The sequence below is a fragment of the Pseudochaenichthys georgianus genome, chromosome 9, assembly GCF_902827115.2.
Source record: "Pseudochaenichthys georgianus chromosome 9, fPseGeo1.2, whole genome shotgun sequence".
Classification (NCBI taxonomy): Eukaryota; Metazoa; Chordata; class Actinopteri; order Perciformes; family Channichthyidae; genus Pseudochaenichthys; species Pseudochaenichthys georgianus.
This window is the reverse complement of record NC_047511.1, coordinates 17,965,121-17,991,568: the sequence shown is the minus strand read 5'-3', so window position 1 is coordinate 17,991,568 and position 26,448 is coordinate 17,965,121. Positions and strand designations below refer to the sequence as shown.

At 39.3% G+C, this 26,448-nt stretch overlaps 3 protein-coding genes across 3 annotated transcripts; 2 read left to right on the top strand and 1 right to left on the bottom strand.

The window, feature by feature from the left end:
* Positions 1-405: 405 nt before the first annotated feature.
* mfsd10 (major facilitator superfamily domain containing 10) lies at positions 406-6,332 on the top strand. The gene is made up of 13 exons (XM_034090865.2): positions 406-542; positions 1,731-1,915; positions 2,434-2,530; positions 2,638-2,741; positions 2,925-3,083; positions 3,345-3,536; positions 4,127-4,229; positions 4,350-4,461; positions 5,001-5,109; positions 5,225-5,315; positions 5,625-5,672; positions 5,777-5,866; positions 6,015-6,332. The coding sequence occupies exons 2-13, from the start codon at positions 1,763-1,765 to the stop codon at positions 6,116-6,118; spliced, it is 1,362 nt and encodes a 453-aa protein (XP_033946756.1). The 5' UTR covers positions 406-542; positions 1,731-1,762; the 3' UTR covers positions 6,119-6,332.
* Positions 6,333-6,436: 104 nt separating this feature from the next.
* Positions 6,437-15,907, top strand: secisbp2 (SECIS binding protein 2). The gene is made up of 17 exons (XM_034090864.2): positions 6,437-7,089; positions 7,542-7,687; positions 7,864-8,053; positions 8,142-8,217; positions 8,306-8,517; positions 8,619-8,703; positions 9,434-9,528; positions 9,781-9,921; positions 10,012-10,101; positions 10,687-10,788; positions 11,163-11,292; positions 11,461-11,627; positions 11,708-11,837; positions 11,924-12,095; positions 12,229-12,604; positions 12,734-12,929; positions 14,947-15,907. The coding sequence occupies exons 1-17, from the start codon at positions 7,081-7,083 to the stop codon at positions 15,072-15,074; spliced, it is 2,445 nt and encodes an 814-aa protein (XP_033946755.1). The 5' UTR covers positions 6,437-7,080; the 3' UTR covers positions 15,075-15,907.
* Positions 15,908-18,112: 2,205 nt separating this feature from the next.
* On the bottom strand, positions 18,113-26,326 carry prlrb (prolactin receptor b). The gene is given in 10 exon segments (XM_071204348.1): positions 18,113-20,173; positions 20,255-20,324; positions 20,411-20,507; positions 20,599-20,626; positions 20,628-20,741; positions 22,544-22,710; positions 23,938-24,107; positions 25,012-25,144; positions 25,722-25,801; positions 26,262-26,326. Coding segments are annotated over 9 exon segments (1,482 nt in total). The 5' UTR covers positions 25,783-25,801; positions 26,262-26,326; the 3' UTR covers positions 18,113-19,531.
* Positions 26,327-26,448: the final 122 nt, after the last annotated feature.

The following is a 26,448-nucleotide window of genomic DNA, read 5'->3' as shown; positions in this document are numbered from 1 at the left end:
GTTGTGTAGTATAACCTATATATACAGTCTATGAGTATAACAACCCCTTACCTATACTTTCTTAAAATAAAAAAAGAATCAGAGTGACGCCTTCAGGTTGCGCAGGGCTCCCCATACGCGGAGGAGACTCCATGACAGGTACAATCGTAATATTGAAATATCGAGTCGTAATAATGAACTAATAAGATGCTATACTAATACAAAACATTGAGATTAAAAGACAAAATATGGAGTTTTTTAGAATGTTTTAATAGTTTCTCGTTCAAATGACAGTTCCTTCTCGTTAGCGGAAATGGGTTTCCAAACCAGTAGCCTACGGTGGGTAAATCAATTAGCTTTACACCTCTGCCACACGAAAGAGTGCGCATCGCTGAAATACGAGTTTTACGAGGAACACGTGAAGGCATCATTTTCTTCTGCATACGAGGAGCCCGCTTCCTGGTGTGGATATACAGTCTATGGTGTGGACCAACCGACTCATAATATGGACTGTTGAGAGAGGGAGAGAGTAGACCGCTCTCGGTGTGATCTGCGGCGATAGTGTAAGTATAGAAGCTGTTAAAATGTTTCTGTGGTCTTTGTTAAATACACTGCCTGTCCGAGGAGAGGTGATGCTGGTAGGTGCGGATCGATATCAGACCATCTGCGGAGGCAACCACTTGTAGGACATCTAATTTAAGTTATTGGAGCTATAGTTGTTGGACTTATTGTAGTTAATATAATCTTTGCATGTGTGCATTTACTGAGGAGTTATAAACTGCGAAAAACTTTGATCCGAGCATTTTCCTTCCTGCTTGAGCTACACCTTTTGTCTCTCTTTCCTGATGAGTTACTGTAAGAAGTAGTAAAGACTATAGATTGCATCATTCAAGGCACATCTACATTTGTAAACATCTAGCTACTTACATATGGCATATCTGAGTCACTTTGCCATATTGAAAACTTTCACATTTTCCCTGTCATGCTGCACATGGAATTAAACTTCTCACCTGTTCATTTTCCCACTAAAATGTATCCCTTTATCTTGATGCCAGTCTACTGTCTTTGTTAGTGCTTCAGTTTACATATGCCTGGTTAACGTATATAACCAGTAAAGAGTAAAAGTAAAGAGGACTTTTCCAGGACTGAACGATGCAGTGTGCTGCTAATACATTATAGAGAAAATTGAGACTATGTTTAGTTGATTCACGTTTAGTTAACTACTAATAATTCAAATCTATTTTGGACATGCACAATTGTAAAAGGTGTGTCAACTGTGTTGCTTGTCATTTAGATTAGATTATAGTGCATATTAATGTAGAAAATATAAATGTTTGTGTTTTTTGTTATTATTGCTATAATTCATTAAGCAAAAGTGACAATGTTTATTAAAAAAACAATTGAATACTTATTTTAAAAACTGTCTCTAAAATCTAAATATTTTGAGAATAAAATGTCCAATAATGATTTCTAAGTGATTGAAAGTTTTACTGGGTCTTAAACGAAGCAGGTCTTTTGAGGAAATGTAGAAAATGTTTTTTGGAGGAAGCTCTCATTGAAGTTATTAGGAAATAACAGACCTGTGAGATCTGTCTGTGTGTAGTAATTGTGATACTTCTGCTTTTAACTTGTTATTTGGGATACAAATGCAGATCTGTTGGCATGCTTTGAAAATTAAATTTACTATGATTTTATTTTCATGTCAGTGCAGCTCTTCTAATGAATACCATATGTGTTTTACTTGTGAACAGGACCAGTAAGGACACCGACTTCAGTCTGAGGAATGTCAGGCATAAACAAATCTGCAGAGGATGGTGGAGCCTTCTCCTCGAAGGTCATAAACATTGTGTTTATCACACTGCTGTTGGACCTGCTGGGATTTACACTGATTCTACCTCTACTACCATCCATTTTAGACCATTATGCACAAACCGGGGTTAGTTTTGCTTGCTTTATTTCAATATATAACCCCTACAAGGTACTGTTACAGCAGTCTGCTGACTCGAAATGTGCTTTTGAAATGTGTTGGCTCATTAATATCAGAGATAATATTAGAATCAGAATCAACGGTGAACTTTTTTATATTGTTTCAATATGGATATTTGAATAAAAAAAGAAGAATGGTTTAGAGGGTATGGATGCTAGACAATAAGCGCTGGTCCCGGAGCAAGATCAGTTTCACCGGCGTGACAGTGTTTATAGTTTCAAACTTTAGAAACTGATTCTACTGTGGTTAAAAAAGGATTTTGAGTGTTGTATTTTGGCCAGATGATGTGCAGAAGTGAACAAAGGAAGCCTTATGTGAAGAATATGATCCATGAAAACCAACTCAGGAGTTGTTAGATTATCAGCCATTGGCTGCGTGTGTGAGTGTCTGTGTGCTGACTCATGCTGAGTGGACCTCTGTTATTATTCTCCAGTGTGATTTTGTATTTTCCTTGACTTGTTGGACAGGATGGCGTATATCAGTCTCTGCAGAGTCTTGTGGACTTGTTTAGGGAGGCCTTGGGGATCCCTATGGAAGAAAAATACAACAGTGTCCTGTTTGGAGGTATACCTAGCCTATGTGGAGCTCTATCTTTTATGACACTATAAACAATACAAATATTATTTATGCAAAGAGAGTTCATTAATTACGTGCTCCTTGATGAATTTCAGGTCTGATAGGGTCGCTGTTCTCACTGCTGCAGTTCCTGTCATCACCTGTAACCGGAGCCCTGTCTGACCGTTACGGCAGGCGGCCCCTGCTCATTCTTACCACAGTGAGTAAAACGACATATTATACCTTTTTTTAATAACTTCTATATATAAGTATCCCTCCACAATGGATGCAACTAGAATCATTCACTTGGCACTACTCACACTTCATTTGTGAAGAAGAAACCATGCAGCCTTTTCCATCCGCCGTGATTCAACAAGGTCTAATTGGGTTCCTTGTGTTCCAGTTGGGGCTGATGTCCTCCTATGCGGTCTGGGCCGTTTCCCGGAGCTTCAGCATGTTCCTTTTGTTTCGAGTAATTGGTGGCATTTGTAAGGGCAACGTCAGCCTCTGCACTGCCATCGTTGCCGACTTGCCTTGCCCAAAAGCACGGAACAGAGGAATGGTAAGCACAGACTTTCTTTGTCCATAACAGGAAATGTATTGTAATAATATGATATCTTAAAACTACATAATGTAATTGAATGTATCTTTTGCTAGATGTGTGAAAGTACTGCTAGTTTTGATTTGAATCTTTAACCAGGGCTCTGACTCCAACATTTCGCTAGCGGACATGAAGTTGCTGAATATCCACTCTTGCTGTCTTTGTATCTGTTAGATGATCAGGTAAATGTCCTTAATCTAACTTTATTTGTATCCTCACCAGGCTATGATCGGCATCGCCTTCTCCCTAGGCTTCACTGTGGGCCCGTTGATGGGAGCCTACTTTGCCCTCCGCTCCAGAACAACGGGAAATGTCTTCTACCAAACTCCAGCTCTGCTCGCCTTGGCCTTCAGTTTTGCTGACCTGCTCTTTATTTGGGTCATGATGCCAGAGACGCTCACAAAGGATGCCAAGGTTGGTTATGAAAACATTTTGGAAACATTCACTCAGCCAGACACAGGGACTACGCTTTCTATTGCTGTTATATCTTTTCATAGCTTAGCAAACAAATCTGTACGCAGGAGATAACAGCTTGTCTGGCTTTTATCCAAAGTAAAAAAAATGTTATTAACTTGTTTGTTTAATCCGTGCAAAAACTTGTAAAAACGTCATATTGATGTTGGGTAATGCCAGACTACTTCTTGGAACTTCTTAAATAGACTCCAGGAAGTGATTTGTATTTAGACGTCTTGTCAGTCTGACGCTGGGTGTAGATATGCTTGGAATTACCTGGTGTTGCCAAACTTTATGACAGTGTACATTGTCTTGCATTACAAAGTACAAAGTACTACAAATATAAAGGAAACACTGACAGAGCTGTCAATCAAGTACAGTTTGTACTAGCCCACACAGAAGAAAAAACAAGGCAACATCATTTAAAAGCTATGTGTGGGCATTTTGGAGCTTGAAAACATACAATATTTATAAATAAAATATATATTTTTTGAAAGTACACTAACAAATATGTATAAAAGTATATTTTGGTTTTTCTGTTTGCATCCTAGGCTTCATCTTCTAAGTTTGGGGACTCCAGTGACTTTCTCAACCCGTTATCGTTGTTCCATTTTTCAGCTGTTAGCAGAACAAAAGATCCACCTCCAAAACAAAGTAAGTGCAGCACAGACTGGATTCCTCTGTGAGGCAAAAGCTTACACGTATTTGACCAATTTATAATGCATGGATGAACTTTGGCCCATTGATGGATAAAAGATGGAAACGTCTTTACAGGAATGCAGAAACTTCAAGCGTTGGGTCTGGTTTATTTCTGCTACCTCTTCCTGTTCTCTGGTCTGGAGTTCACTCTGAGTTTTCTGACTCACCAACGCTTCCACTTTACAAGGTATGAACTCAAAGATAAAGTTGTGGCCTCCCTCAGTAACAGTAAACACACCTGGACACCAACCCTGTTTCAAGGTTCATACAAAGTCTTCAAAGTTTAGGGAATTCATTGAACTTATATGTATTCGAGGTTTGGAGTATGCTTTAATACACATTTACTCCTGGAAAAATGCTTAATTGTTCAAGATCATGTAGTGTTTAATTCACACAAACCAAAAGTATTTTAAAATATTTTAAATCATCGTATTTGTTTGTCACGGCATCTCACACCAGTAGTAGAGACACTATACATTGTTTGCTTCGATTATAGAGGAATTATGTACATATATTTATTTGCAATACCATTTTTTCATGACAAAAAATCCCTTTGAACATTTGAACCTATAGAGGAATTATATATTATAAGTACAATATTCGCTATACCATTTTTGCTATCAATCAAGGCTTCCAGAATCTGGGCTTTTTTTGGTTTAGGTTCCTTAAAAGCGCTTGAATGTTACACTTAAAAAGCTGTACAACCTGTGTTCTTACTTTTTCAAGTATGCAGCAGGGAAAGATGTTCTTCTTCATCGGTGTCATCATGGCCTCCATACAGGGGGGTTATGCTCGCAGAATCAAACCTGGGCAGCATATCAGGGCTGTTCAAGTGGTAGGAGTTCCTTCTGTTTACATGACAAATAGCTGCACAATAAAATACTCTTTACATTGCTGCAAATACATGATAAACCACAGTTCTTTAATTAACCTTTTTTTTCTTCTTTTAGGCAATCATTGCATTAATCCCAGCGTTTATCCTCATTGGGCTCTCATGGAATATTACAATGCTTTACGTTGGATTGGCGTTATACTCATTTGGTGAGCTCATTTTTCATTGTGTGTCATGTTCAGACTAGTTGGACCCTATATTCGACCTAGGAATGTAAGGAATTTGTGAAATATAATTGATAAAAAATTGTTTAATGCATGAACTGTAAGTAGATTTACAATTTAAAATAAATGAGATGAAAATATAATACATAGCAAAAAAGTAAGACTTTTCAACAGTGAACATAGATAAACTACACAGTGCCTTTTTAATCAAATTCACACAAAAAGGAACACTGTTCAATAACAATATTAATGTACCCTGTGTTTACATCTAATGTAATTTTACTTTTGTAACAGCGGCTGCAATAGTTGTCCCATGCCTGTCTACGCTTGTTTCTGACCACGGTTAGCATCTTAATTATTTTATATTTATGAAAACGTGCAAACCATTTCAATTCAACTATAATGTCCACAATGTTGCTGATTATCTACTGTGGAAACATCTACAGGGTCAGCCAATCAGAAGGGCACAGTGATGGGGATTCTGCGAAGTTTGGGCGCTCTGGCCAGAGCACTGGGACCAGTTGTATCATCCTCTGGTAAGTAAGACAGCAATGGCAACAAATGCAGCTAACATCCAAAATATGACATATTGTGCTTATGTGTGCACTGTGTATGAATATGTTTGCCTTGTAAAATAAGCTCTTTGCAGTGTACTTATAATAACTGTTGTGTTTTTCTTCACAGTATACTGGATAGCTGGAGCTCAGATCTGCTTTCTCCTTACATCGGCCTCTTTCATTATTCCTCTGGCTCTCCTGAGAACAGCCAGCAGGCTAAAGGAGGAGTGAAAGACTGATTGCAGACATTTTTTATGTTTGAATTAATGTTATAATGTTTACATCGGCTGGGAGAAAAAGCATTAATGTCTTACTCTGATACATACAAACATAATAATGAGATGTATACCCTTTGCACTGTTTGCAAAGTATCCTCACATGAAATAAATCTTTCATGATGCAGATGCCAAAAACCAAGTACTAATATTAAACAAATTACATTTTACCTTTTGAATGTGCACATGGATGTGGGTTACAGAGAACAACTATGCTTGTAGATATTTTTTTATAATGCATTTTTTAAGAATTCACAAGCAGCATTGTACTTTAAAGTTTAATTATTTTATGTTTTTCTTATTGTTTTGGATATATATTGTATCACACAGCAGAGTTACATGTTAGTATGTTAACAATGTAAACCCGACTGATGATATGGTTACATGGCATCAATAACACATAATATAATGAGGGAGCAGAAAAGACTACCAAATACAACAGTATCATTCAATATAAAATGTCATCAAGGATGCAAAGATATTAAAAAGACACATGCATCTGATTGACAGAGAGCTGTGACACTGTTTGGTAACCTCTTATGGTACTACTGATTTTGCTTTATTCAAACTAGTTAAATGGTGACACAATATTGTTTTATTCATACTCTTAATATATTATTATTTGTAGATATTATTATAGTTAGTGTTGTTTGGAGCTTCTGAAGAAGTGTTAGTTGGGATGTAAGCCAGAAGATGTCGCTGTTAGCTCTCCTCACTGCACATATTCATCAGCAGTTTCAGGCTGAACTAAGCTAGCTGCTATGCTATGCTATCAAACAGGTTGTTAGCCCGGAGAGCTTACACACTGTTGAAGTAGTTAGATACACGCAGCAGCGTTGTGACAGGGAGCCTGACAACACGTGGAAGTCAGACAGAGTGAACATGCGGATATGTGACTACATATAGGAAAACCCGAATATGGACAAGGTAGTTTACCAGAAATAACGTTATGATTGTTTTTTAGCTAGCAAGTTAGCCAATAACGCTAAAAAAAACGCTGTCGTGTGTAGCTAACTGCTAACTTTTGGATAACTTAAGTGGTTGTGTAGATGTTACTTTAAGTTATCAGCCCTATTACCAGATCAATATGCTGTTTTTTGAGACTTTTTGTAATGCATTTAGCTTCGAAAGTATACTCAAAAGTTAGGTCTGTCACGTTAGCTAACCTAGATGTTGATTTGAGCTAACGGCTAAATAGTTTAATCTTTAACTGAACTGGAAACAAAAGTTGAGACTAACCAACTATTTAGTCTGAGAGAAGTGTGTGTCTAAAGTGGTCTAGTAGTTTTGATATAAGTATGGCAATACAAGGCTTCACTTGAATAACTAGCCAAAGGTCGTATTCCAGCAGACTGTTGACAATCTTTACTTTTCCCCAGGAGAGCAAACTGTCATCTGCTGCCCTGCAGTCTCCTGACTTGAGGCTGCAGTGGAGACAGAGAAAGGATCCTGCGGAGCCACACACAGCCTCATCCCCACCTCTAATGCTGCCAAATCATTATGTGTCCGAACAGAGTTTAAGAGGGTAGGCGTGGAAAAATGAAACAAACATTTCTTTAAATTGTAATCTCTGTGTTTATGTCCAAGTGTTGTATTCAATACTTGTTTTCACTTATATTGGACCTATCTGTCTGAAGTTGAATGGAATTCATAGACCGACCTCCAGCCCCTTATTTGTGTAAATATCCAAACTTTGTTAAGGAACTGGTCGTCAGGTCAGAGCCAGAGCCAGAAGCAGAAGCAGAATCCATCAAATACAAATGGAGCAACAGCAGAGGGAAAAGTAGTAGGCGTGTCAAGAACCCATGGCTACAGCAGCAGCCGTCGAGTTAAAGACACCAGGGAGGATGTCCTGCAGAGAGAAAGGTCCACACAGGATGCACAGGCAAAGGTTAGATTCATTTGCACCTCTATCATTTTACAGGAAAAAAAAAAATCTTTATGAAAGTAATTTCAGCGATTTTTTTCCAACTTCACAGACATCAAAAGGCAACATTGGCTTCCCTGCGCAAGGCAGATTTCTGGGCAAGAACTCACTGGAAGCCCAGAAAAAAGGTACTAGGGATCACCCATGGCTTTGTTGAATTATTCCTGAATAATTGTAATAATGTTTATTAAACTTTGCTTGTTATTGCACCTTTAGGTTTTAGAAGTGCCAGGTCTGCCCCAAACTCTGAAGGGAAGTCCAAACCAGCAAAGGAAGACTTGGCCCCATTTGAAGTGAAGATGACTGACTTCCCAGAGTTAGCTGGGGGTCCGATGGGCAAACCGAGCCCTCCGATTGCTTCAAGAGAAGGCTGGGGTTTAACTCCTCCTCCAACCCCGAGCCCACAAACATCAGCATCTTCATGGAAGGTGAGAAATGAAATGTGATGTTGTGCAGTTCGCACTGAATGCTCCACAAACGTAGAGTGCTACTCATACATTTGGTGTTACTGTAATTTTCTATTGAATAGTCTGCCAGGAAAGAATCCCCAACACAGACTGACCCCCGAAAAATGTACACCAATGCTAAGCCAGATTCATCAGCTACGTCAACAGGTAAGAGAAAGTACCCATAGTCAGCCTTTCAATGACTATAACGGTACGTCCACACAGCAGCTTCAGAAGAATCTTCCACCGCTTCCAACGCTTCTCTGCCCATTGACTTTGAATGGGGATGACGTCACTTTGCCTCGCTTTTCGCCGAACTGCATTGTGGGGGAGCGAAGCGAAGATTTCCAGGATGTCCAGGATTTCCAGGATTCAAAAGTTGAGCAATGTTCAACTTTTGAAGCTGAGCTGGAAGCGCCAGCCAATCAAACATGTTTATGCAAAGCTGACAGTAGAAGTGCTAGCCAATCAAACCGCGTGTAAGCAGGGAGAACCAGACCGCAGTTCATTTCCTCATATTCCAAACGAGAAATTACGGTAGCAAATCACCCGGTTCTTTACGACCAGAACTATTAACGGGATACAAACCGGAGGAACCAGGCATGGAGGGAGGTGGCAGAGACAGTGGGTGAAACTGGTAGGTTTTCGCCTGTTTGGGGAGTTTATATATATATATATATATTGCTCGCATAAAATCCCCGGGGTTTTTTGCTTTGTATGTCGGGGGCGGGAGATTCATGTGATTGGTTGTTGGTCGCATTGCTCCCAAAAAATCCCCAAGCTGTCAGACACGCCCAGCTCCAAGATTTTCAAGATTTTTGAAAAGCTGCTGTGTGGACGTACCGTAAGGGAGTGTCAGTTATATTTCATTTCATCTATGTATTATTTCTGTGAGCAGGTCAGCCTGACGTAACCTCCTGGGCTAATGTTGCCTCTCAGCCTCCAAAGAAACCTGTTCCTAAAGAGAAGACCATCAACAGCGACCACATGCAGGTTAGATTACATTTATATTTGAATTCAGCCTAGGATAATGATTTTTACAGGGTGTTGCAGATTTTGAAAAGTCTTAAAAATAGTTTTATTTAGTTTTTAAAGTATTTGAACTTGATATTTCTTGCCTGATACATGGCTTTTTATTCTGTTAAAGGTGTCAGTACCTTTAAGTAATACATGTCTTTGTCAGGTAATTATCTGGGTTTTTCTGCAGTCCCTTGTGCAACATTGTTTTCTGTCCCTTCTCTTCAGACGGAAGAAATGACTGCACAGCAGGAAGAGGGAGCTCCAGGGAAGAAAAAGAGAAAGAAAAAGAAGAAGAAGTCTAAAGGTGAAGATGCAGAAGCTGAGGCCGAAGAGCCAGCAATGTATCAGGCACCTCCTAAATTTGAGGTAAGTGAAAATTATGTCTCTCTTTCTATATATAATATATTTAAGTATATTTGTGTTGGAGGATGATTTTGTTGCATTTTGTCTTCTCAGGATGAGGAAGAGTTCCCAGGTTTGACTCCTGCTCTGACTGGGGCAGATAGATTGACAACCAGCAGCTATGCAGCAAAACTAGGCAATGAGGTAGAAATCAGTTATTTCTTCTCCCAGATGGGTTCACATAAAACACTGTGTCTTTGTCTGGTTTTGCTAATATGAAATTACGTAGGTGGAAAATCCACAGGTCTTTAAAATGATGCAGCACTAGTGCAAGGCCTCTCAGGGCTTTGTAAGTAATCAGTTACATTTTAAAATGAATTCTAAAAGCAACAGATAGCAAGTGTAAAGGAGCAAGGATTGGTTTGATATGTTCATGTTTGGAGTCTCAGGAAAAGCCAGAAAAGCATAAACTGAGGGGACAAAATAGAACTAAGTGGGCTAAGCCCTCTTAAGCCCCCTATTGGCAACTGGCTTACTCATACTGCAGCTACCAACTAGAGCATGTAGGGATTTAATTAGTAGAATCGGAATTAGCTTTTTTATTTAAAGATATAGTTGATCAATATTGGATGCTCACCCAGTCAGGACAGCGCATGCCCTTGGGTCCCCAGCAAAACTCCTGCCACGTGTAAAGTAGCCGAGATTAACCAACAGAGACAGAGATTCCTTGCTTTATAGTTGGAAGTAATTTGAAAAACACATATTGTGTTATTTATTTTCTTTTTTAAGGAAAACCAAAGAGAAATTGTTCAGCATCAGTCTGCTGACCAAACCAAGGGAAAATCAGCTGCCGGAAAATCTCAGCCAACAGAGACATCTAAGAAAGGACAGGTTGGTATTTTTGTCACAAATAAAACAAGTGTGAATTGTTTTCAAACTGTGTGTATCCTTAAGGAAACTGTACAAGCAAAAAAAGTGGGTTTTGATGTTTCGACACAGGATATGTAGACTTTCTGTCCTGATGTCAATGGGAAGCTCCACCATTTTGCCAAACCATGTTAAGTGTTTTCCTTAGTCTTACTTCTATTGTGTTGTGAACACTTTATTTATACACTTTGTTGATCAATTGATTGTGAAAATGTAAAGTACCATAGAAAAATGCCGTGTTCGGGGACCTTGGTCCAGCTTGCAGTGATGGAGTAGCAATCTGATGCAGAGTGAAGTACACAAATTGTTGAGATGATTTTTGGTCTCCTGATTTTTAGAAAGCTGAAAAGGTGTCTGGGAAGAAAAGCAAAGTTCCTGTTCAGCTGGACATCGGAAACATGTTGGCCGCTTTGGAAAAGAGGCAATCTCAAAAAGTCAAGCAGGACGCCAAACCACTCGTTCTCTCAGGTGGGCATCTTGGACTATAATTCAATGGCTTTCTCTTTTTCTTTTTTCTTTATCTCTTTGTTAAATACTATTTTAAGCATATGTTGTTTGATTACACTTGCATTCCTGGGACAATGCTTATTGATCTGTTGGTGTAAGGCATTTCAAATAAAAATGATTTCTCTGTAGTTGGTGGAGGACTACCAGTTGTCCAGAAGCAATCATTAGTCCAGAAAAAGCCTCCCTGGCAGCAGGATAAAATTGCACACAATCCCCTGGATTCCACCAGCCCTTTGGTGAAGAAAGGAAAGCAGAGAGAGGTGCCAAAAGCCAAGAAACCCACTCCTCTTAAAAAGGTAAGTCAATCTCTGACTCTGGAACAAACACAGATATTTCAGCCTTTGTTTTGTCTCTTATATTTCTGTCTTATATTCAGGTCATTTTAAAAGAAAGAGAGGAGAGGAAACAAAAACGTTTGCTGGAGGAGAGAGGGCTGCTGCCGGAAAGTGAGTTAAAACCTACCAGTGATGCAGAAAAAGAAGAGCAGTGTGACACAAATGTACCAGGTCAGATCAAGCATTAGAAACAACACATAACATTACATTAGATATTTTATTACAGCTGATATTTGATGTATTTTGTGCTTCTGCAGGTGAGCTCCGGAGTCCTACACCTACAGAAGAACTTGAAGATCAGTCAGAGATGAACTGCACAAGCCAAATGGTGAAAGAGGGCGATGAAGAGGAGATTGTAGAGCAACAACCCATCTCACCTGTGCCCTGCCAACCCAGTCGACCCAAAATCCACAGCAGGAAGTTCAGAGAGTAAGACCGAAACCTGCACATCCAGTCACAAGTTGTAAACTATGTTTGTTCTCTGTCCAAAACATTTGATCTCACACAATTACTTAATGAATCATTGTTTGTCCCACATTTATTTTGTATATTTGTTGTACAGCTATTGCAACCAGATGCTGAGCAAAACCGTGGATGAGTGTGTAACGACTCTGCTGAAGGAGCTGGTTCGATTCCAGGACCGCCTTTACCAGAAGGACCCCATGAAGGCTCGCATGAAAAGACGCATTGTGATGGGGCTCAGAGAAGTCCTGAAGCACCTCAAACTCAGGAAGGTCAAGTGTGTCGTCATCTCACCCAACTGTGAACGCATCCAGTCCAAAGGCGGCCTGGACGAGGCTCTTTACACCATCATCGACACTTGTCGTGAACAAGGGGTGCCATTTGTGTTTGCCCTCTCCAGGAAAGCTTTGGGTCGCTGCGTCAACAAGGCAGTGCCTGTCAGCCTGGTGGGCATCTTCAACTATGATGGTGCACAGGTGGGGTTTATATTCATGTTCTGCGTACTTATCACTTAAAAGAAAGATGTCCTTGAAATGAGCCTTAAAGCTGTTTAAAATAAGCATATAAAAAGTTGTTTTAACAAGCTGAAACTTTCTTACCCACAGGACTTCTATCATAAGATGATAGAGTTGTCGTCTGAGGCCAGGAAAGCCTATGAGACGATGGTGTCAAGCCTGGAGCAGACAGGCCAGGAAGAGGCAGAGGAGGCAGGGAACAATGAGGAAGAGCTGCAGATCAGCAGCCCGGCTGAGGAGGCGGAGCCCAGTCCCGACCCCACACAGCCAGAGGAGCCGGAGTACAGTAAGTGTCTGCTGTGATGCCATCTTCATATGAATGGGTCTAACAAAGTAAAAATAAGTTAAAGCTTTAAAACAATTTTTCTAAAATGTATTAGAGGGCTCAGATATATACAAAACATGTCTCTGAAGTGTTTGGCTCGAAATACCAAACAGATCATGCATTGTAGCATCCCATAAACCCCTCTGTTTCAGCCCCGTTTCAAAAGCGCTGATTCTCTGTCTGTAGTTTTAAATGCAATTGAGCTGCTGCTGGCCACGCCCCTCTGAGAGATGATTGGTTAAAAAACACAATGGTACTCGAGGAGGATATTCAGGTGATACGGTTGGCGGGTGTTACCTTGGTTGTTTTATTGGCCAATTGTTACACAAGCCAAAAAACAGTTGTGACATCACAAAGTGGAACGTTTCTATATAAATGGATTGGGACAAAAATAGAGAGAATATATTTTCCTGAAACTTTCAGAACCTCTTTACACAGAGGGGACACATATTTATTAGGGCTGTCAAGTTAACACGTTAATAACGCAAACATTTTTAACGCCACAAATTATTTTAACGTGTGATTAACGCATGTGTATTTGTCCTCGGCCCGCCCGTAGTTTCAGAGCCCAAAGGCTTGACGTTGTTGTTGTTAGTTGGATGGTGGGAGATTCTAGCGAGAGATATGGATACAAAAAAAAGGTGTTTTAAACAGCAAGCCAAGCACACAGCTGATGCGGACAGCCCCGCTCCTGCTGCTCGCTTGCGGGAGACCACGCTTGAAAGTTTGCCGGGGAGACGCCTGGACAACAACAGCGATAGCTAAATGGGTGGCTACAGCTTAACATTGTGGAGGACGAGGGGCTGCGTTAGATCATTCGGATCGCATCCAACGTGTCGACTGCACATCACAGCGCATTATTTTGACTCACAGTGGGAACTTCAGTCTCATGCTCTGACTGAAGATGAAGACAGAGGGGCGGCATTTTGCCGACAACTGTAAACAGGCTTGTCTGTTTGAGCAACTACTCAGGAAAGTAGGGCTGCACGATTTGGGGAAATAATCTAATTGCGATTTTTCTGACAGCGATTGCGATTCGATTTGTGATATTTGTTTTTAAGCGACCCAACGGAAGTTTATTGTAAAATGCGGCCATGGCGGCTAGGAAGGTCGTATCAACGTGCTCCCGTCTCTAGCAGCCCGAGCTACGAGTGAAAGAACTAAACTTACATGAAACTTCCGTTGGGTTGCTTTAAAGTCAAGCTTCAGTTTAAGATTCACCCTGGAATAGATGTAAAACATGTGATGGAGCATCACTAACCTGACTCAGATGGTTGGTTTCACCAAAGCATCTAAAGCTCCATTGGAAGCCATTTGGAAAAGGCAGGCACTTTCAAAAATACTTTGCAGGTGATTGGATCAATCTGTCTATCACCTTCTATCATGGGCCACTTCTGATTGGTTAACAATGGCTGGTATATGTGGAGCACAGCACTTCTGATTGGTGTGGACGACTGACACACAAGAAAAAACATTTATTTATTTAAAAAATAAAATCACAGGCTTTGCGATTTGATAAACGCATAATTTAAAATCGCGATTTCGATTTAAAAATCGATTAATCGTTCAGCCCTAGTGCAAGGAAGTAGGGTTGGGAGAGAGTGAGAGGTTCCATGTTGTTGTGTTGAGAATATTCAGGAGAATATTTGTCATTGTTCAAATGATAATAAACAAACATTTGCATAAAGCATATTTGTCCACTCATATGTTGATAAGAGTATTAAAAACTTGAAAAATATTCCTCTAAGGTACATTTAGAACAGATCAAAAATGTGCGATTAATTTGCGATTAATCGTGATTAACTATGGACAATCATGCAATTAATCGTGATAAAATATTTTAATCGACTGACAGCCCTAATAATTATGTATAAAAGACATGAAAAAGTGGATTTTGCATAATAGGTGACCTTTTAATACAATAACAGAATTCACTGCTGAAAGTCAAATAATCCTCTTTTTGTATTTCTCCTTCCAGTGAAAATTTGGAAGAAAATGTTGGAGAAGGATTGCAACCACACATTTCTGAACTTTGAAGAGCAGCTGAGCTCCATGCGCTTAGACAGTGAATGTACAGAAAACACTGAAGAAGATGAGAAGAGTTGACAGTGGCCAATCTCTCTGTGCCTAAACAAATAATGAACTTAATCGCGCTGATTATATGTTTGGAAGAAACTTGGATGGGATAATCCAACATGCAGAAAAGGATTAATGCACGCTGCTCTGCTTCAGTGATTAATCTCAATTTTAGGATTTTATCAGGAAGTTAATCATTTTGGTAAAGTTGCAAGGAATGTCTTATTTTCTTTTTGAAAATCTTAATTAATGTTTTGAGTTGAAGATAATCAGGCAGAGCCATGTATGTTAGAGTTTGTGTGGGTTAGAAACTGAAGAAGATGAATCACTGACTTTATAGGACCAAACCACTCATTTAAAGAAATCCCATAATATGAATTTTGAACCATGTGGTCTTTGATCAGAGTAGAGGACGAACAGGGGTTTATGTACCATGTGTAGAAAATCAACCAGTTACACAGTACAAAGAAATGATCAGTGGTGACTTCTGCCCTGAAACCATTATGGTGCTTTTTGACCTCTTATCAATTCAGTTGAAAGTATATCCTGTCAGCCATTATTTGTCAGGGACATTAGAGTTAGAACAGGAAATGTGGGAATGGACAAGGTGAATTGCCAAACGCAAACTGAAATAGGGCTTAAATAAAGTCAAATAATATTTACAACTTGTGAAATGGGAGGAGGAAACTAAATACGATATTCAAGCTTTTGAATTCAAATATAATGTGTCTTGTTAGGAAAATATATTGAGAAACTCAATGCATCCACCCTGTACATGACACTGAAGTTGTCACCTTTTATAGTATACTGTTTTAGCTTTTAGTATAAAAACAACAGCATATTAAACCAATATACACCAACAATAGAGTGTGAGTCCTTACCCCAAGTGAAGGAGTTCAAGTATCTCGGGGTCTTGTTCTCGAGTGAGGGAACAATGGAGCGTGAGATGGGCCGGAGAATCGGAGCAGCGGGAGCGGTACTGCAGTCGCTTTACCGCACCGTTGTGACGAAAAGGGAGCTGAGCCAGAAGGCAAAGCTCTCTGTCTACCGGGCCATTTTCGTTCCTACCCTCACCTATGGTCCTGAAGGATGGGTCATGACCGAAAGAACGAGATCGCGGATACAAGCGGCCGAGATGGGTTTTCTCCGCCGGGTGGCTGGTGTCTCCCTTAGGGATAAGGTGAGAAGTTCGGTCATCCGGGAGGGACTCGGAGTTGAGCCGCTCCTCCTTCGTGTCGAAAGGAGCCAGTTGAGGTGGTTCGGGCACCTAGTTAGGATGCCACCTGGGCACCTCCCTAGGGAGGTGTTCTAGGCACGTCCAGCTGGGAAGAGACCAAGGGGTAGACCTAGGACCAGGTGGAGGGATTATATCTCTTCGCTGGCCTGGGAGCGCCTTGGGATCCCCCAGTCAGAGCTGGTTGATGTCGCCAGGGAAAAGAAAGTTTGGGGCTCTCTGCTGGAACTGCTACCCCCGCGACCCGACCACGGATAAGCGGGAGAAGATGGATGGACACTAACAATACATTATAACAAAGATGAAATTTAAAAAATGCCACATTTTTAGGTTTCAGATTTCCTTTGTGCACTGCATTGATGGGGAAATGTTAGATGTGGATTCAGTGTCACACACAGTGTGGGAAGTTGGAGCGCTGAGTTTCTCACAGTCACACTCGTTATTATTTTTTCTTATTGTTTGTGTTGCTTCCTATTGATGAAATACGTGGGATCATCTATTTACCCATTTTCAAAATAATTACAAATGTTCCTGTACACTTTTGCACAGATTTTTACAGGTTTACAAAGCGTCTAATTTATTTTCATTTCACAAGCTCAAAATCCTATTGATCTTAGATCATCCATCTTTGAGAATGCAAATGCCTACATAGTAGAGCCTGTATTTTTTGTTTTTCACACGTTTGTAGAACTGCCTGTGATTAGGTGTGAATGGCAGCATATGATAATGTTAAGGAACATTACAAGCTGTTCATTTAATTAAAATGGTTGTTTTGTGAGTTATCTTTGAATCCACATAGTAAGGAATTATAAAATAGTCTAATGATACAACAGGAAGAATCACAAAGTGATAGGTGTCAATCACGCTTTGAAAAGGCAATAAATGGCAACATTTGACATTTTAAAACTAATTGGTTCAATTTCAGAGGACTCGGATGTACTCTACAGAAGAGAATACTTACATTGTGACTTATGAATATTGAGAAATAATTAATGTTTAAATTGTGAAAAGAATATGTAATGTCAACTTGTTTCTAAAATGTCTTAAACAATTAGCAGGGAACAGCAGAAAGACTTTCCTTAGGAAGTTGCCTCAACATTTTTGAGTGAATCTTAGACTACAGCCACCAGCTGCTCAGATCAAGCATCATGGGAGTGAGCACAGCCTTTAAAGCTTCATAACTAACACATAATGTCTTCATTTGCTTTGTCATTGCAAACTGTCGTGTAAAGAAGAACATGAACCGGTTTATGGTTTTGTGGGCGATGACTATTTCTTGGCTCTAAGGAATTACAAATGAAAGATAAGTGAAATAGCCCTAGGGATAAGACTACCTGTAAAGTGGCAAAGTTCTGTGGTGGTGAGAGACCAAACTGTGATTCAATGGGAATGTAAAACTGCATGAAGATTTTAACCAATTCCATTAGGATGAAAACTAATGTGAAGTATACATCCTCAAGGAAAGGGTGGGTATTGAAAACATTTCCTGTGAGTATCAAGATACAAGCAATATTTTTTTTCTTTTATAGATTTGTCAGTCGCATGTAAAATAGGAAATACAAATTCAGGTTATAGTTGATACATTTGAATTCAAGCTGAATAACAATGTACGGTGTCAATTGAATTGAATAAATGCAGTGTTTACTAAAAGTTAGTGGGCGTCATTAATAAACATGAGTGAGAAGTGGACCGAGTACGCTTTCCTAAGGAATCCCCAAACTCAGAGAGAGTCTTCTAAAAGTTTAAAATGAAAAAGATATAGAACATTATTTTGATATTTTAATGATATGTCATGTGTAAGAGTAAATAGTTAAACTCTTGACTTAAATAAAGAATCTTGGAAATGTTGAATTATAGAAGAAAGTGTTTATTTGGGGAAAAGAGGTAAAACATCTTATGACAGAGCTGGAAAAAAGTAGATGGAAAATAAACAAGTGAAAAACAAAATGCATGCACTCTTCTTTTGTCCTTAAACTGAGGCAATCCAGGGCTTACACTGCACTCTGCGCTTAAAAAAGTGCAACAATAAACAAACCTTTCAAATGCACTCTGCTATCTTTGTTTCTTTAAAAATAGATTCATAAAAAGATATCACCTGTGTCAAGACATTGGAATACTCTATCCTTACATGGATATAAAAACAAATCTATATTATTTAAAAAGTAATATAAAGTCAACTCAATGTTTGAGCTATTTTAAAGTCCTCATTTAAATACATTTCATATTAAGGAAATAAATATAACATCAGTGACTATGTGTTACAATGGCGTTAGCAACCAGAAAATGACACCGGTAATGACAAACAGATGAGAATGCTGCTTGGGGTCTGGGTGCCGTGTTGGCGGGACGTTGCGCGGCTCGCTGCTGCGAGGAGCAGACAGTGTGAGCTGGGTTCATTTCCTGCTTGCTGCGTGGGATCTGCGCGAATGGACGCGGGGGTGCTGAGGGGGCTGCTGCAGCACCCCCATCTGCAAGGCTCCACTAGCACCCGCACCCCCAAAAGCGGTGCACCTACAGTGTAATAAGCGCGCCACAGTTTCGCCGCTGCGAGGCTCCACTTACCACTTACTCGCTACAGGGTGTACTCTGAGGGTTTGTGACTCTGCAGACCGTTTACATGCAGAAAAAGCTTCATAACACACAAGAGGACGGGCAATAACCGGAAAAGCATGACATGGGACCTTTAAGCTAATTATCTAGGGATACATGTAAAACATTTCACAACAATACATTTAGATTGTCAACCTCATGGTAGAGGAAGTCCATGGAGAACATTAATGTCTGTCCTAAATGACATGCAAATCCTCCCTTGTTTGTCAATACATGTTACTCGGTGGTGGTAGAGGAACAATCAGATTCACTGAGGATGGAAAACATGCATGTCTGAGGACGATTTTGATCTCAAGCTTTTTCAATGTATAAGTAAATAGTTTGAATCATTGGAAGCAGGAGAGAAGTCAATGTCATTAGAGTATATCATTAAAAAAAATCTGTAACACATTTTACAGTAATCTATCCCATGGTTGTTACATTTTCACTCCAACACTAAAATGTCACTATCATGGATGTTGTAAAAAGGAAAAGGTCGGTTTATCTTCTGTTGAACATGAATGTCTGTTCCAAATTCCAATGCAATCCAGACAATAATTATGACAAAAAATATAGAATATTTGCAGCCTTTTTCTTTAGCTCTCAACAATAAATCAGGACATATTACTTTTATATTTGTACACTGAATATAAAACAAAAAACTTTACATAAAAGGTGGTGCAGGGATTGTATCTACATATCCACTATCGCTGAGTTCTGTGCATACATGAGGTTTTCTTGGCTTGTGAAGGGCACAGTCTGTGTAGTGGTTTCCCTCGTCTTTACAGGACAGGTCAGCTGCATTCTGTTTCTGCAGGACGACCAAATGATCACTCTCCACCTCTTTCACCCTGCTGTAGTCCTCTGGTATTCCCTCTTGTCTCTGAAAGTGTATGTAGCCAGAGCTCTGGACCTTTTCTTTCTCGAGGAAAAGAATATTGTCACTTTTCACCTCTTTAACTCTGCTGTAGTCCACATGCTTCACATCAACGTTTTCCACATGTCTCTGAAAATCCACATAACCTGTGTTCGTGAATGGTTTGTTGTTGTTATCCACTTGGCTAATTTCCTCATCCTTTTCCCAGTCATTTTGGTGGCAGGGTGACTCTTTAGAATGGATTGCCGAATCGAAGTGGAAGCAAGCGGGAATCAAGCTTTTCTTCCTTTTCTGAGAGTTGGACGAAAGCCAATCTTCATTTTCAGTCACAATTAGGTAATCCTCCATCTGGTCCTCCCAGACAAAATAAATAGGAGGAAAGCTCTGTTTGATGATCAGGACATTGCCGACGTCATCAGATCCCCCACTCTGGAAGTTATTTAGAGTAATTTCAGTACATTATGACCTCAACAAAATCACCAAGAGTGGGAAATCATGATTCAGTGTTACCTGGAGAAGTTGAGAATTGATTCCTCTTATCTTTGGACCAGGAACAGGGGGGAGAACCCACTGCTTTACCCTGGGGAACAAAGGGGAGTCAGTCAAAGTATCCTCATCTTGACTTTCTATTAAGAGTTATACATATTTTTTGCCAGAGATACATACGATTTCCTCTTCGCGATTAAAATCAACCCTGCCATTATGAATAGGATGGCAGAGAGGATAGAAATCAACATCGACAACGGTCTCTCATTCTGAAGATCTAAGTACAACAGGACAAAATAAAAAACATTTTCAGTAATTAGTCATGCTTGCAACAGTGGCTGCCTCACCAAAGAGCTTCCGAGACTTACAGTTGGAGATTTTCACAAAGGTGATGTTTGCTCCACTCGCTCCAGGAGCCGTGATCTAGTAAGCAGCGGACCTGCACTGTGTACACCCCCCCAGGACTGACGCTGTACAGGCTGAAGTGAGTTTGCGTGCCTGACGTGTACTCCTAGAGAAATACAGAAGACAAAAATCACCACGTTGACCTCATACCCAGATTAAGGTCAGATGTTGGTCAAATGGTAGTTGCAAACAAAAATGGCTAAAAGTATTGCAATATTATAACACAATATTTATCAACTATAGCTTGTTTTTACTTTGTGTGTAGATGATCTTAAAAACTGCACAGATAATGAAAACTACCCTCGTTTTTGTTAGTTAGGAATCAAATGATTTTGTGATTCCTAACCAACAAACACGAGGGTAGGGAGAAATAAAAGAAAGACGTTTTTTTTCTTCAAAAGGAATACAAATAAGTATAATATATTCAATTGTTCTAATGGGCATTCTTTTTTAGAAAGGTATCATAATGACTCCAATTAATTATTACTGCTGCAATACATTTATTTTAACTGAATTACAGTAGGATGATTAAAATATGCTGAATGAAACAGAAACAGAGTCTGGAGAATAGAATTGGGTCAAAGTTGAAACTCCTGTTGACAGTCCTAGAGGAGACTGTTATTGCCCTCTACTGGATTGACCAAACGACTGTTTAACAGTGTACCTGATTTCAAGAGAAGTTATAGATAATTACAATTTTCACCAGTTTGGTCAGACAGCTTTGGGTCCCAAATGCCCCCAAATGCCTCCTCAAATAATGAACATTTTTATTCCAACTCTGTACTTTTCCAGTTTTTTCTACCAGCCAGTTCCTTGTTTTAATTTGTGTTAATCATGTTTCCTAAAGGAAAATTAAGTGAAAGAGGCAAATTTAGGCTTGATCTACATTGGCTTCCAGTCGGCCAAATAAATGATTTTAAAGTACTATTGCTAGTTTTTAAATCATTACATGGTTTACGACCAAAGTATATTGTTGAACTCCTGCATAATTACGAGCATAATGCACGTCCGCAGAAACGCTTACTATTTTTTAAATCGAGACTAAAAACATATCTCTTTGCCGCTGCTTTTAATTGAGATGCTCATATTCGAACTACAGTATGCCTTTTAAACATGTATTGTTTACCTGTGGTGTTTATTTTTATTATTTTATTATCTTTGCTTTGTAATGTCTGTTGTAAAATTGTATAATGTGTTTTTAATGTATTTATTCCTAAAAAGTATTTTAATTTGTTTTGTAAAGCACTTTGAATTGTTGTGTACAGAAAAGTGCTATATAAATAAACTTGCCTTGCCTTACCTGTTTCACACTTCACTTTGCAAATGATGACTTGAATACAGTCAGTCACATTAATATATATTGTATATGTATATATATGTATGTACACATACATTTATATAGTTTGTCCACTGATTATAATTGCAAAACAAAAGGGTGTATTACTGTTCATACAAACATACAGTAAGTGATGAAGAAGAAAGTAGTGCTGAAACTAATCTGCATATAATTTTTCTGTGTTTTTATTTTTGTCCAACCCTTAGTCCAAAAGTGAAATATATTCAGTTGGCTATCATATAGGACTAAGCGAATGATCACCATTGAGAAGCAGGTACCTTTGTACTCAATCAATTCATCAGCTTATGGTTTCAGCTCTAAAACAAACCTCTAAAAGAATCTGAAAACATTTATAACAGATTTTAAATCATGGATTGTCTAGTTTCGGTCCTCGTAGTGAAACACTGTCCTGCACAACAAACACACTGTGAAGCATCCCATGAGTCCACATTTAGTTTTGGGAACTCAAAAGGGTAAAAACACAACTGTAATACTACTTGATGCCACTGTGAAGGATGTGTTTGTGTGAAAATTCTTTTGTAGGAATTCAGTTTTTACAATTTCAAACCCACCTTCCAGTTGTTGCTGTTATCTTTTTTGACCCTTAGTTCATATTTAATAGTGACCCAACCGGACTTGGTGTCTGTGTTAGAGGGAGGCATCCATCTGACGTGGAGACATGGACTGGCCTCTCTCTCTTCCACCCGCAGCGTTACATTTCCAGGAGCATCGGGCTTCACTGTCGAGACAGAACAACAGTCTGAGCCCAGAGTCATACAACAAATGCTGTGCGCTAAATGATTAAGCTAATATATTCAAAACAACAATACAAAAATTACTTAAAAATAAAATAGATCCTGTCAGTCATTGTAAAGAGAAAACATCCCCGAAATAATTAAAAACAATATAATCAACATATTGGACAAATACAACTGTTTACCTGACGAGAATTTGAGTGATCACAAAATAAGATCAGCATTCCTCCTGAGAGGGACATTTTGTGTGTACCAAGTTTTATATCAATCCATCCAATATTTGTTGAAATATTTCAGTGGACAAGTGGAAACTGACATATAGCAGTGGGGCTATAGAAAGGTACATTTCATGTCAATCCATACAATAGTTGTCGAGGTATTTCTGTAAATTAAGATCCCTCAGACAAAATCTAATTAAGTTGATTCATTATTTTCCTGCATGCAACGTGTTCCTGCTCCACATGTACAGTAGTAAGGAGACCACATTCAAACACCAAGCTAAAGCTGTGAAATCTGATCCTGGACTGTACACAAGTTTCACACCAGTCCCAAACCAGTTCCTCCTCATTCTGTTCAGGCTTTCTTCTGTGCCTCTTTTCCGTCTGTCAGTCATTTTCCATTCTTCTAAACTCAATAAGGCTGCACAGCCAATAAAACTGATTAACTGAATCAATACAGATCATGTTCTGCTGCTTGCTGTCTTCTACTCTAAAGAATACACAGATCGAGGGGCTGTCAATAGGTCAAAGGGTATCGCTTCAAGTGTGACACAAAAACACCAGTGAGCAAGGAAGATATTCTATAAATATTCCGGATTATAAATAATTCAATACTCTAATATAATTGAATGAGTAATTAAACATGTTTTAACTTCATTTGATTTAATCAGTGGCAGAAAACCTCAACTATTTCCTTTGTGGTTCGTTGTTGTCAAGCAACAGACCATAAAGGAATGTGACCATTGATAAAGACATTATAGTAAGTAGTTCAGTGAAGAGCCAAATCCACTGGAATTATATTCCACATATTTGTCCAAGGTCCAGAAATAACACTATAAGGATCAGATTTTCAAAACAAATTCATTCTTCATTAGTTACTGTGTGTGTTACTTTGTCTACATTTTGGTTTTCCTGCTTGGTATCATTGTCTTTACTTAAATATAAGGATGATGTTCATATCTTTATTTTTACTTCTTTTTGGTAGAAACATACCGATTTCCATCACATCTATCTTGAAGGGGTCTGAAGTGGCATTCCCGAGGGCATTGGAGGCCATTACAGTCAGGTAGTAGTCGACCCAGATGGAGGTGTGGTTCTTGTCAAAGAAGCAGGAGTTCCTCCCAGCTGACAGATAGTCCGGACACTCGTACGTCCCCTCCAATCTGTACGTAGACAAATAAGACCTTCAGTGACCAGTGAACACTGCTCAGGGCATTCTGCTGACAGGACAGCAAGTCAGCATTGTAAAACTGTGCTGTGGGCAGTAAATACATGTTGACATTCAATAAACAAGTACAAGGCTGGACTTGATGTCTACACAGTCTGTTCATAACCACTACAACATCATCCTTAATGTCAGACTTTTTGTCATTAAAAACATTGCCATGTATTGTGGCCTTTTTTAAGATTGGAATTAGGCAGATATACATGCTAACATCAATTAACTAACATGCTGATGACAAACACTAAACACAAGCTACAGCTGAGGGTGAGTATTGAAGTTATTCGGGCATTAACCGAAGTATTGGTTAACATCAATGGCATTGGGGATCCCTAGTAAGGATTCATCCTCAGGGGACCTTGACTGTCTGTATAACGTTTTATGGCAATCCTTACAGTAGTTGTCGAGATATTTCGAACCAAACTAGTGGACATAAAAATTGATGCTGCCAACATTTGAAAAATGTTTAACCAGCAGCTTTTTTACATTTTCTCAGGCCAGGACGAGTGAGGGTCACACAGGAGTCTACTTGCACAGCAACAAAGATTCGTGCCCGGCTGACCGAGCACTACTGTGTCCGCAAGAGAGCCGGTAGTTTTCCACTCGCCTGTCTCCAACACTACAACTCAACAACAGAAGCTTCACTTTCACTGGTGTGGGTGATAAACTCCTCGGTATTTATGGGACTTCTTGGGGTCAAAACATACCGTGAGTACTGGTTTGATGTTTTGTTTTGGGTCATTCACCTCGATCTCACCTTTCCTACAACTTTTACTGTGACCTGTTGAATCCATGCACAATTCTCAAATTCCAAGTACATTCAAAACAAAGCTAATTGGACTGACCTTTCTCTCTCGTAATACAGGTGGTGGGTGGTGGGCAGCCCCCCGTCAGAGCCTGGCTCCCACCAGCAGGTGAACGTCTCCTTCTCTGGGGACCTGCAGCTGAGCAGGACCGGTTTCCCTGGTGCAGACATGCCTGGCAACACATGAGACAAACAAACCTCAGCGCGTAAATCCAAACTCAGTAGCAGTAATATATGAAACAACAGAAACGTATTTAAAACGACAAGTTAATGGGCTGTTTTGAACCTTTGTTTAATGAAACTGCACACGTTTTTGAAATATGTGTATCTAAGATTTCTTCATCCAACCAACAACCCTGGAAGATTGGATTTGTTTCGACACAGTATTGAATAAGTTGTTCTTGTTCTCTTGTGACATCTATTTTGTATAATGCATTTTGCCGGCATGGTGGATAATCTAGAGAAGACACTGTGAGCAGCATCCAGTTTATTAACATAGTTTGGTTTAATTTATTTTATAGAATACAATTATCTTAGGTACTTTTCTTTCAGCAGTAATGGAACAATTTGTAATGCTGTGGGCACTGAAAAAATATCAGAGGTAGATCTCCAAACTTATACAAATAAATCCAAAATCTGTTTGTCTAGTTAGATATATATATTAGTGGAGGAAAGTATTTGTATTTATTCTTTTGTAAACAGACCCACAACTAACAACACAACTACTAACTAAAGAGCCTTTCCACTTACTGCTGGACTGCACAGCTGCAGTCAGCAGCAGGAGCAGTGCCCCCCGAAGATCTCTCCTCATCCTGGCACAAACCGTCACACTGCTTGGTCCGAAACAAGAAATGACATTACCAACAAGCGGTCAATGATGCGATATAAACCCGTGACTTGGCTGCGTGCCTTGTTTTGACCTAAAACAAGGAGATATAAAGGGAAAACAACGAGGAGAAGCAATAATTGTTTGTACATGTTGTAGCCAATACATAAAGGCCCTCACCAGATGCAATCGTAACATGATATACTATGAAGAAATATGTGAGAATCAACAGGACAGTATAATTTCATCAACTCTTTCATCGAGGGGATCTACAACATTACCCAAAAAACGCTTATAGAGTTGTGAAGGCGAGACAAGTTTCAAATATCGATTTACCAGAATTAACTCCAAATAGGATTCAACTATAACCTGGTCGTATTGTGTTAAATTAGCCAAACAAAACATAAATGTTCAGTTTATATATAATACGCAGAAATATAATTTACAACTATTTCACAACTTACATTTTTTGTTTGTTTAGCTCATCTCACTCACTGGTGTAAAAGTGAACATTGGAAATAGCTGCAATGGACTTTAGACCACTTTTATGCACTTCCCTATTGCATAAAGCTCAAACGCACACATACAAACACACACACACACGAACACACACACACAAATGCACATACGCACACACACAGACAGGCATAT

Excerpts from the sequence above, each read along its gene's own strand:
- mfsd10 (XM_034090865.2), top strand. The coding sequence starts at position 1,763 with ATGTCAGGCATAAACAAATCTGCAGAGGATGGTGGAGCCTTCTCCTCG. Across the intron at positions 5,110-5,224 it reads ATATCAGGGCTGTTCAAGTG|GCAATCATTGCATTAATCCC; the intron begins GTAGGAGTTCCT and ends TTCTTCTTTTAG. Across the intron at positions 5,316-5,624 it reads ATTGGCGTTATACTCATTTG|CGGCTGCAATAGTTGTCCCA; the intron begins GTGAGCTCATTT and ends CTTTTGTAACAG.
- secisbp2 (XM_034090864.2), top strand. Across the intron at positions 8,054-8,141 it reads CACAGGATGCACAGGCAAAG|ACATCAAAAGGCAACATTGG; the intron begins GTTAGATTCATT and ends CCAACTTCACAG. Across the intron at positions 10,789-11,162 it reads AGACATCTAAGAAAGGACAG|AAAGCTGAAAAGGTGTCTGG; the intron begins GTTGGTATTTTT and ends CCTGATTTTTAG.